The sequence below is a fragment of the Larus michahellis genome, chromosome 1 (assembly GCF_964199755.1).
Source record: "Larus michahellis chromosome 1, bLarMic1.1, whole genome shotgun sequence".
Lineage (NCBI taxonomy): Eukaryota > Metazoa > Chordata > Aves > Charadriiformes > Laridae > Larus > Larus michahellis.
Window position 1 is genome coordinate 215,425,605 of NC_133896.1, and position 12,232 is coordinate 215,437,836.

The 12,232-nt window shown below is 43.5% G+C and overlaps 1 protein-coding gene across 2 annotated transcripts in view; it reads left to right on the forward strand.

The window, feature by feature from the left end:
* Positions 1–12,232, forward strand: part of FCHSD2 (FCH and double SH3 domains 2) — a 178,952-nt gene that overhangs the window by 141,170 nt on the left and 25,550 nt on the right. For both annotated transcript variants that reach the window (XM_074572284.1, XM_074572285.1), the window contains 2 exons: positions 5,499–5,615; positions 7,279–7,383. In XM_074572284.1, coding sequence (XP_074428385.1) covers positions 5,499–5,615; positions 7,279–7,383 — 222 coding nt within the window. The remainder of the gene's footprint in view (positions 1–5,498; positions 5,616–7,278; positions 7,384–12,232) is intronic.

Consider the following 12,232-nt stretch of genomic DNA (forward strand, 5'->3'; position numbering starts at 1 on the left):
AACCACCTTTCTTGTGATGAGTTTAAATGTCATTATTGTCTTTGTTCCCTGCCTGATAGGGTGGATGTTCCTTATCCTCCTGCAGCCCCCAGCACTCGCCACTGTGAGATGTTAATTTATTAGATTAAAAAGCAGAATGTAGTCCTATAAAGCAGCAATAATAGGTTGGTTTGGTTTAGCTTTATCATAACATATGTACAGAGGTTGATGTAAGCTATTAATAGTGGACGTCGGTCCTTTTCTATTCTTCTGAGTGGAAGAAAATCCACCCCTGTATGGGGGTGTCCTGTTTGTAACATTGACAATTCACCGAAATGCAAGTCAGTCCTAGCTCACTCCCGCCTAAACTAAAATTAAATGAGTTGTACAGTAACAGACTAAAACAAGCGCCAAACTCGACTCACGCTTTTCTTACGGCTGCTGCGTGGAGCTATGAGTTGTGTGAAAAATGTCATGCGTATCCCTTGCTCCTCCCTGGAAGTGTTGGTCATAAGGTTGAGCTTGCTTTTCAACATTGGCATGGGAAGCTTTTATTTTCACCTCTTCAAAAGAAATTACCATTTTTAGGTGTGTTTTGTGTTGGTGATTTGCATGCAGTAAATGTTTCCTCTGTTTTTCCATTGTCGAAGCAAACTTTTTTAGGCTTCAGCTACAAAAATAAGGAACTTGAAGGCTCAAGAGCCAACTTTTTTTGCTCTTAAAACTGTACGTGTGCCATCTGCGTGCAGATGTAACTGCGTAAATAAGAGAACGAACGCTTGGCCCTATCATAAGGCAACTTCTGCACCTGCAATAACATTTCAGACAAAAATGGAGGAGCGACGTGTCTACAAAATAGATGCGTTTGTTAATTTAAGAAACAGCATCGCTAGTCTCTAAGCTCTTCAGCTGGTTGGAGCCATCTAGTGCTTTTCCTTGGTTTACTGATTGAATGTTTAGCACTAAACGCCACTTTCGCTGTAACCCAAACCCTGAGAGAGCAGCAGAACGTCCATCTAAGTTTAGCTCAGGTTTTTGGGCTCTCCCTTCATTCCTTGGCCACGGCGAGTGGTTTTGGTTTCCCTCTTTTTTGGAAGAGGTTAAATTGAGTCATTGGTCGTTTTGCCACCGCTGAGCTCCAGTCCTGAAAACACTTAAGCAAGAGCTTAATTTAGTAAATCAGTTTAGGACCAGACACTTCAGTCCCTCCACCTTCTTCCCTACACTTTGGATTTTCATGTCTATAGCAGATAAATCTCTTATTTTAGCTCCTTTCTTCCTATTTTTAGGTCCTTTCAGCCTGTTTAAATGGCAGTTGGTTTTTCATTTCTTACTTGCTATACCCCTCTAGCCTATCTTTACCTGAGGATAGGGACTTCTCAGGTCATCCTTGGTGTCCTCCTGAAGCACGTACTCTTCCACACCAGCCAACCTGCTGCTGCTCCTCTGCTTCTAAGATCCTTCACAGTCTTCTGAAGTGCTGGCAGCTTGGTCTGTTAGAGGTCAGGTGAAGTCCCTCCTGGCCATACCGGCTCCATTTATTCAAGAAACATTCCAGATCCTGATGGGTTTGAAAACTTTCTCCTGCTCTGTCTTCTTGGCCAAGCATTTCCACCTCTCTCTCTGGTCTTGTCCATCTTAGGAGCCCTTGTTTTCAGCTTCTTCCCCAGGACACTAAATTTTTCCTCGAGATCTCGTCTCCTGCTTTTGCCTGTGTTTCTGCTATCCGCACAGACCACAGCTCCAGGTTTTTCCCCAACTCTTTTTATTACCCCATTTTTATGTTGTTTATTTTTAGACCTTTAAGCAAGGGTGAGGTCTGCTTGGGTACAATACTGCTTTATGAATAACTAATATAACCGCTCCGATCCAATAACAATTCATTTCTTTTTTAGTATGCCCTTAGGAGCAGCCACAAAGTTTGCATTCATTTTTCTGGTCAAGTGCTTTTGATAAATAGATTAAAAACCGAAAATACGCTTGGGATAATGCAGAAGGTTATCAAGCGAGCAAAAAGAAGTCTGTATTTCTTAATGAGAATGAGATGCTGAGTTAGGAGCAAGACCAGTGGGAACGGTGAAAATTCATTCTGAGATGTTTTACGGGGGAGGGGCAATGTCAAAGGATTCTGCTCAGATTTGCAGCTGGTAAGACTCAGCTGGAAGCTGTGGAAGAAGCTGTACAAAAATGCTTACTCCAATAAGCTGGGGACAAACCTGAGGTCAAATGTTATCTTAAGGATTGGATGTGCCTAAATACATCCGGGTGTTTGTTCTCTTTACGTTTTGCAGTGACCTAGTGGAGCAGCTTAACGTAGGTAATTAAAGAGGTCAAACAGTAGTGACGAAACATGATCGTGTAAAGCCACCTCAATAAAATCAGGCAAAAAAACCATAATATTTAATCTGAGGGGGTGGGAGAAGAGAGCTGGACCCACCTGTTCTTTGCTTGGTGGGCAGCTTTGCCTTCCTACCTGTTCATGCCGGAGCTAACCACGTGCTTAGAACTTACCTCCTCTTCTGGGCCGCTCCACATCTTGTCTAACAATTCCTTTTGCTTTGAGAATACCGTTAGATTTAGATGAGATCTCAGGCTGAAATTCTTGGCTGTGAGGGTGGTGAGCCCCTGGCCCAGGTTGCCCAGAGAAGCTGTGGCTGCCCCATCCCTGGAGGGGTTCAAGGCCAGGTTGGCCGGGGCTTGGAGCAACCTGGTCTGGTGGGAGGTGTCCCTGCCCAGGGCAGGGTGTTGGAACTGGGTGGTCTTTAAGGTCCCTTCCAACCCAAACCATTCTGTGATTAATATGGGCTTTGTGTCTCTGTCCCACTCTGGCGGATGAACTTCATGGAGACGTTTCTGGCTTGGAGCTAAAATATCTTGACATGGTGTACTGGATTGTAAGAACCTCTTGGGTGGTTTTTGGTCACTGGGAGCAACACAAGGATGCCACCTCCTCTCCACCCCTTTTTTGATATGCCTAAAGGCATTCTGAAGGGACAAATTGAAGCACCGCAAGCTTCTTGGCTGAGTTACAGCGTCTTGGAATAGAGACAGAAAGTGGCCCAGAAGCCGCCTGAAGTGTTAGATGTATTTCAGAGCCCTGTGGTGGGAGCGTGTGCGTGTGTAGGGGTTGTCTTCCTTTCCCTCGCTTGCCTCCGCTGGTGGAAATCATCTCCTTCACAACCCCTTGAATCCGCTCCCCCCAGCTCTCCTGTAATAAGAGGATGAATAAGAATAAAGGCCAGATTCAATTTTGATGAAAAGGAGCTTAGCTGAACAAAATAACAAGCTGAACCAATTTTGGCTTCATTTTCAATTAAATCCTCTGATCGGATGTTAGCATAAGTTAGTATTATTGCCTCTCCCATGAGGGCAATGTAATCTAAAAGCATTAAAACCTGGCTTTCATTATCACATTGGTTTGCTTCCCAGTATCTCTTGATTTTACCAAGTTTATACCAAGTGCTGGTGTTAACATTGTCTTCCGTCCTTGACACAAATTGGACCACTTTGCCTGCTAAAATACCTGATAACTCTCTGTCTTCTCCTGCATCAGGCTTCTCGCCCCGCCTGAAAAGAATTCCTTGTCTTTGTGCTCTCTTACCTTCCTCCTGCTGGCTAACCTTGAATTTCTCCTTTCGAAACAACTTGTGGATACTTGTGGGATCTTCTCTAGTTTCAAACCGCACCTGATAGAGAAAAATCCTGTCTTTTGAACCGCAGAGGAGAGAGTGAGAGAGAGAAAATCATGGAAAAGTCATTTCTTTCACACTTTCTGAGTTGGTTTTGAGCAGCCCGAAGCGTGCTCTCTCTCCTTGGGTGATAATTGACTCGCTCTTCTTGAGTGATAATTTATTAGGGGATTTTTTTCAGGTTGTGCAAGATTCCATCAGCCTGAAGAGGTCTTGTGATAAAGAGGGATGCAGGGTGGCTCTGGACTGCACCGTCTCAATAGTGAGATGTGCATGAGTCAGCAGGTCATCCAGGCAGAGGAGTTGTTCTTGAGGGTCCCCTTTGGAGTATTGATTAACTTTGATTGGGAGAACCACAAATCTGTTCTGTTGTGCCAGGAGCACACCCCAGGAAGGTGGGGTGAAGAGAATGTCTTCTCACAGCTAATTTTACTGATGGGAAGAGTATGAGATTGGCTCAAAAAAAAAAAAAAATCATAGAATCCCAGACTGGTTGAGGTTGGAAGGGACCTTTGGAGGTCATCCGGTCTGGAGCTGGTTGCCCAGGATCTTGCCCAGACGAATATGGAATATATGCAAGGATGGAGACTCCACAACCTCCCTGGGCAACCTGTGCCAGTGCTTGGTCACCCTCACAGGGAAAAAGTGTTTCCTGGTGTTCACAATGAACTTCCTGTGCCTCTGCTTCTGTCACTGGGCACCATCCTCTTTGCACCTTCCCTTCACACCGTTATATGGATTGATGAGATCCCTCTGAGCCTTTTCTTCTTCAGGCTGAACAGTCCCAGCTCCCTCGACCTCTCTTCATAGGAGAGATGCTCCAACCTCTTCATCATCTTTGTGGTCCTTTGCTGGACTCTCTCCAACTTAATTGTCGTTAAGTTACTTACCCTTACGCAGTGCAGGTGCAGTAAATGTGCACAGAATGCCCACAAATGTAGAAGGACTATCAGGAAACCTACCTTAGTGGGAAAGATGGAGACTGATCTACATCCTGAACACTGAGACGTCTACGTAAATGCACGGCGTAGTTGCCGTGCCACTAATAGAAATTACAGAAAGATTGGGCGTGATTGCATTCATTAAATGCTGGGAAGTCTCTCTTCAGAGTTTCAGATGGGTTCTGTTCAATCTGGGGACAATAGAGAACTACTTCATCTTGCTTTAGTTGGCAATTTTAGTTGGAATTTTTTTTGTTACTGACACAAGAAAAGCGGGCATAAGATGAAACAATATCAAAAAATTTGGTTTGAAATTTGAGTCGCTGTTTTGCGGATAATTTTTTTTTTTGACAGAAATGGCCGCGCTGTTCTAAAATATTCGATGACGCTATGATTTGATCACAAATTACAAAGAATGAGCCCAAATGGCCAGTTGGACCACACTTAACCTTTCATCGTTGAAACGATGAATCTTTCACCTAATGCATGGTTATTTTAGAAATTAGGTGGCTTCCTTGGCTAGTTATTCTTCATCTCTTTGATACCCAGTATGGGTGAAATTGAGTTTCAGTTGTATTCATCGTGAATGTCTTTCATTGCAGTAGAGCTGTGGCCGGTATTCGGTGTCACGCTGTTTTTTCCGAGGCAATTGAGTTGGGAATTCTTGTGAGCTTTGATTTGCTTTCGTAGTTGGGATCCCACAACATGGTACCATCACAAAGTTCGTATGGAAGAGAGTTGGTTTTGGTTGAATCCTCCTTGTTTCATATGAAGCAAGATCCCAGGCTGATAAATGTAATGTAAACTTATCCTATAACTAAATATCATCATATCTGCAGAGGTAGCCCTGGGTCTGTGTCATGACTCATCCTCTTGTTTTCTGTTCCAGAGTCGACAACTGGAATCGGAAACTGGAACGACTGAAGAGCACAGCCTCAACAAGGAGGCTCGGAAATGGGCTACCCGGGTAGCCCGGGAGCACAAAAACATCATCCACAGTCAGCGGGTAGGTTAGGAAAACATTTGTTTACGGATTTTATTTGTTGCAGCTCCCCACTGCACGAAAGAGGAGCTGCCGCAAGCACGAAGGAATTATTTTTGTCTTGCTATCTCTCCGGGCAACCTGCCATTTTCATCTAAGCCTTTCTTGATATGACACACTCCAACTGCCAGGTTAGCAGCTCCTCTAACTTTTTGGTTCATCGATACATTTTATTCCCATGTAAATCTGAAGTTACAGCTTCTTTACTGCAAATAACTTACAGACCTACCTCTGTTCTACACGCCATCCTTCTGTTAGAAATGAAGTTTTGGGGATTCTCTTACGTCCGCTGTATGATGTATATATTGCCTGTAGAAAAAAAAGTTTGGCTATCAAAAAGTTTTTTCAAGTCTAGGAAAATCCATGAGTAATGTGCGCTTAAATCTAATGTGAAGACACAAAATCAAGTGCGTATTGATAAATTTATTTCTACATATGTAGCTCAACATAGAAGGCCCTAGAGCTTTATTTGGACGTCCTGACTGGGGCTTCAGGTAGCTGTATTTTGGAATGTGGCTGAGACTGGCTGGGAATGAGAATAAAGTCAGCCAGTAGAAATGGATCCCTTGGGGCACCAAATTCCTTAAACACCTACGGCAAGGCTGTCATGCTCTTGTTTGGAGAGAGCGTCGGGAGCCACACTAAGTTCTTGTGCTAAATTCTGCCTAAAAACCTCTGTTTCACATGCTTGGGTCAAGCCTAACTTGCACAGACTACATTAAATTCAGTTAAAGAGGATGTGTCTACACCACAATATCTGTAATATTGTATAATTCAATGAGTTGCAGCCCGGGAAGTGGGGGACCTGCCTTCTAGTTCCACTTCAGAGATTTGAGCCATTCCTCAAACTACGCAGAGGGAAGGCACAAAGCAAGACGACCAAAATAGGTGTTCACCATCGTACCTGTCTTCTGCTGAGCCTGGGTCACTCTGTAGCAAAAAACCAGAAGTTGCAGCACCAGGAAGAGGGTATGAATAGAGTCTGTAACCAAAATATGACAGGAAAACTCTCTTCAGAGGAAGGAGGGAGCATCCTCCATTCTGGTCCTAGCACCTGATGCTCCTTCTGCTCTTTCTCCAAAGACTACGTAACGCAAAATACAGAAATACTCAGCCAGGCACATATTTGCAGATAACTGGTGACAGTTTGTGCGATCGCATGCTGTTGTTATTTTTCTGGATCTGTACGGTCAACACACATGTGAGGGAAGCCAAGAAACTCCAATGTGTTTTCTGTGATTCAGCAAATTCTCCTCTGGATACAACGTTCCTGTACCATTAGCAACTTCTCTCTCCGTGTTGAAGATGCTCTTTTCCCTCCTGACATCAATGGGGAGCAACATACCCATTTTAAATAGGGAAATACCAACCTGTAGATGAGTTGATTCAGACCACAATATCATGTTTTCATGAAGATCTTGAAATATTCCCCCAAGTGGCATTTCCATGTGAAATACTGTGCTTTTAAATGGCCTTGGTCATCATCTGTTTTCCTGGAATCGGGCTATTGTTGGTCAACCCAGCAACTAATCAACCAATAATTTCCCGGACTTGTCATAAATATTTATCATGTAAACGGCTCTCTGGGATTTACTACATCTGTGGCGTGTTTTCTGATTTCTGACAGACACTTGAGGAGCTCGAATGCCATGGGCCTGTGATGTCTGAGCAAACCCGAGCAGAACTAGAGCAGAAAATAGATGAAGCCAGAGAGAGCATTCGCAAGGCTGAGGTAAGAAGGAAATTATTTTTAGGTTACAGCTATTTTTGTTTTGTTTGTGGAAATGAAAGCTTTTACCATCAAAAATCAGGGAATTTTGAGATGTCTTTTTTTTTTTTTTCCTTGATTTCGTACTTCTCACATCACTGAATCAACTTAATGAAAGACTCGAGATTAGAAGAATAATATTAAAAAACACTCCTGATGAGGAGTGATTAAACTTGCTGCGTTTTCCGCTATTGTGCAAAGGTCAAGAATCTCTGCATTTAGGGGCTTTGTCTTAAATAGAGAAAGAACAATCTCACGTTTACTAGTGCCCTTCTGCTTGAAGGAATTAATACCCCAAAATTATGATAATATCTCCATCTTCATGCTTTTTGGCTTCTAGAAGGAACTCCCACACGCTGATGTGCCTTCTGTTCTAGCGTTTTTTTGATATACGCGTTAATTTGTAATGTTGATGGGAAAGTATTTGAAATAATCTTTCTATCTCGTTCTGCTTTCACTCTGAGGTACTTCTGAAAAGGTTACAGAGGTTTGTGAGACCTGTTCTGGGTTAAGAAAGACTCAGGAAAAGATAAACTTCGTGGTTGACTGCCAGCGCTGGGTGGGTAAAAGTTAACTGTTTTCCTGGCCAGTGATTCAAAAAAACCTATTGCAAGCAACAGGAACCGATCTATTCGTTTTCGGCTGAGTGGGTCGCTTAATTAAAACTGGAGAGCAAACGTAATTGTTTCAGTTAAGTGCTTCTCATACCGCCAGATATTCGGAGGACCTGATGTAATTAGGAATGTGATTTACAGTTCAAGAGGTTAGAAAATAGAGAGTAAAAATATTCCTCCTCCTGCTGTGATAAATGTTAGGCTCTCGTTTTAAAACAAATCCAGAATATGCTCTCGTAACAGAAAGTGTTTTAAAATGCAGTAGCCTTTTATTTTGAGTAAACTATTTCAAACAGACTGTACTCCAAAGTACTTCGGTGTATAGATAGTTAATGATTTAATATGCAAGGACAAGAGAGCATGAGAATGAAAGATGAAAGCGGCAGCAGAAAGGAATAAAATTAGGATAAGAAGTTGCAGAGGAGAAGGTTCTCGCACAAAAATATCATAAAAGGTACAGATGAAATTGGTCTGGAACTTTAGTGTTTGCAAGTCTTAAGAATCCATAATTAAGAGAATCCAATCAATCAGCGGAAACTGAGCGAAGAGGTGACACGATTCCTTGGGGGAGGTGGCGGAGAGAAAAATCGACGGGGGTATTTTTTATTTGTTAAATTCTGGCAAGTGAGAACTTGGAAAGGGCGAGCTGCAAGAGTAATGGCCAAGAAGGATCTCTGCAGTAGAAATCGGGGCCTGGTCCTGTAGGAGTGGTACAGAGAGCACAGAGGACGGGATAACACGCCAGTTGTTGTCCAGGCGGGGATAACACGCCAGTTATTGTCCAGGCAAATACAGCAAAGAAGATGTTTAAGAGCGCACGAGGACTTTGGCCCAGCAGAAGTTTGGCTTTTCAGAGAGAATTAGCTAAAAGAGCTTCAGACAAAATTGCAAGTTGGGCCACAGCCGCAGAATATAACTGAGGGTGGGGGGAAAGTGCCAAGAAGTGGAAGGTTTTTACATATATACGTATATATATATATATAAAAATAAAAAAAAAAAGAGATGTGAGAGCTGAAATGAACCCTGTAGTGTGCTGTAGAAGGCAGCGGGCTTTTCCAAAAGCACAGGGAGGGGTAAAGCTCCATTGGGAAACACACTGGGCAAGAAGTGCCTGGCCAGGAAGGTGATGGATAAACGCAATAAATGGGGGGGGCGTTGGGGGGCAGGGAATACCATGCAGTTCTCTGATATAATGAGGAGCAAATGCAGAGTCATAGATGTGCATCCTTATAAACACCGAATGGTGCTCCAAAGAGTTAAAGAGCATGAATATTTTTCTCCAAGATGTATTTGGTAGAAAGCATTTAATATAGACAAATAATGTATTTCCCTGGTTTTCCACTGATAGCCGGTGTGTCGTAGTTAAAATGTCCCTTACCTTTATAATATTATAATATTAGAATATACACGTGTTCTGGTTTAAAACAGAAGACGGTGAAAATGCCAAGTAATTGAGTCTCGCAAGACTCGGTGCCTGGGTGATTTTCCTTTTATCTTGGTACAACTTTTCCACCCTGTATTTCAAGGCCAGGAAGTTGTCTCTGAATTTTTGAATGGTAGGTGTGTAAATCACTTTGTGTTTCTGACTTTTATATATTCCCACATGAGTTATTTACAATATAGAATTTTTTTCTAAGAGAAGCTAGAAAGTGCATTTAATAAGCTTGTTTACTTTTACTTAGGGGTCACCTTTCCTTTTAGCTTCAACCCTTATTAGTCCCCACTCCTCTAAGCGGCACTATTAAGTAGTTTCAGGACCGTTCATTAGACAAGAGATTTTTGCACACGTATGATCCATGGAAGAATAAACTATTTAGGCTGTAGGGAGCCAGAGAGCTGCCCGTTCCCTGTCCCGCTGCCCTGCCTTTGGCTCGAGGAGCTGCGGCTGGTAAGTGAAGCAAAGCAAAGCAAAGAGACCCCGGGATTAGCTCCGTGCTTCAAAAAAGTCCTTCTCAGGATAGTGAGTGGGGAAGGAGGGTGTCTGGAGAGTTGGCAGGAGTCAATGGGCAATTTCACATTTGCGGCTGTTGCTGAATGCACGGTGGTTTACAGTTGCCTGACACCATACATGGTTGGACCCTGTGTGAACAGCCCAAAGTAATTTGCCCTTTAACGCTAGTTAGTTCATTATCACGTCGTCACGTTAGATCACAGAATCACAGAATGGTTTGGGTTGGAAGGGACCTTAAAGATGACCCAGTTCCAACCCCCCTGCCCTGGGCAGAGACACCTCCCACCAGCCCAGCTTGCTCCAAGCCCCGTCCAACCTGGCCTTGAACCCCTCCAGGGATGGGGCATCCTTACCAGCTGCAAAACTTTGTGGATACTGTGGTGATTGTAACTGGACGAGTAATATGTTCTGGTGCCATGTGTAGAAGCGTTTGATGGTAATGTGTAGATTTTGTTTTGTTAAACAAAAAACCCCAAACTGCTTTATTGGGAAGGTTTCGATGCAACTTCGCTTGCAACTCCAAGTATTGGTTAATCTACTGTTGTCTCTTGCCACGATGGTCAAGACTTAGACATGGAAAGCTCCTCCTTATTCTGAATAAAGCAGCTAGAGGACAGCGCATCGAGAAGATGACAAGGCTTGCAGGGCATGAATTTCGTAACCTTGAGATAATTTCCTCAAGTCGATGGTTGTATTAACCCGCGATGCCTGTATTGCGGAGTTACTGTTTCTAAGAGACCTTGGGTGTGTACTGCTAGCGCTTTGGAGACATGGACGTTTTGCTGAATGTTATTTGTAGGTCCCATCCATGTGCATGTGTACGTGCACACGCTTCCTCTCTTCTTGTGGTGTGTTAGATAGCGGGTACTGTCATTCCTCATTCCAGAGACATCCTCCCTTCTTCCTTTTGTTTTTGCATTTTTCTCTTGAAATGCATTTTATTTTTATTTCCTTTCTGGAGTAGCGTGCCTGTTGTTCTTTCCTGTTTTGACTTCTTGACCTGCTCAAAGGAAAAAGATGCTTTTTCCTTTGCAAATCTACCCTCTTCCTCTTCTTTCTTCATCATTTCTGAAGGGGAAGATAATTTCAGAAGCACGTTGGGATTAAATTTTGCCTTTCTTCTGGCAAAGCTATTTTGCCAGAAGACACTTCCACTTGCGTGTTTCTCCCCAGGGATTTCACATTCTTGACACATTGCTCTAGTGCCAGCCTGCTTAACTATCGGAAGACAAAGCGATCTCTATGTGCCATCTAATACAACGTGAGCTGAGTCAGAACCTTTCAGAGATGATGCATATTGGTAAGGGGGTTTCTCCAGGGTGTTCTGTGCATAGATGTATTCATCTCATTGCCCTCTTCCTTGGAGACCCTGGATCCTTTGAAATCTAACAGCTGAGAGAAACCGAGGAACTCTACTGTATGTATAAGGCTGAGAGAGTTGGCGGGGTTCAGCCTGGAGAAGAGAAGGCTCCGCGGAGACCTTGGAGCCCCTTCCAGTCCCTCAAGGGGCTCCAGGAAAGCTGGGGAGGGACTCTGGATGAGGGAGGGGAGCCATGGGACGAGGGGGAAGGGTTTAAACTGAAAGAGGGAAGGTTTAGATGAGATCTGAGGCAGAAATTCTTGGCTGTGAGGGTGGTGAGGCCCTGGCCCAGGTTGCCCAGAGAAGCTGTGGCTGCCCCATCCCTGGAGGGGTTCAAGGCCAGGTTGGACGGGGCTTGGAGCAACCTGGTCTGGTGGGATTTGGGGGTTGGAACTGGATGATCTTTAAGGTCCCTTCTAACCCAAACCATTCTGTGATTCTATAATGTATGTGTTTTCTGACAAGCACGATGGATGTGGAATAGGTGCAATTTGAAGCTACAGCAAAGAACTACAGTAAAAGTGTGCATACAACCAAGACACACTGAAAAAATCTACTTTTTTGTCTTCTGCAAGATGCAGTGCCTGAACCGAAAACCTGAGATTGGCACATTCACAGCTCACTGGGTTCTTTTTAATCTTTTTCTCCCTGGGATAAGAGATATTTTTCCATGTGATTTTTCAGGGAGCGGAGTCCTTGACTAAAGTTTGGGGAAAATATGGCTTACACCAGAGTGCTTCTGTACAATTGATACACAGCAGGTGATGGACAGTGGCTGTAATCGATAACTAGAACCCATATTTTCTTCTGAAAAATGGAAAGTTTCTGCCTTTTTAAAGGGTTTTTGTTTCTTTTGCTTACTTGTTCTTAAAGGAAATGTTAGAACAG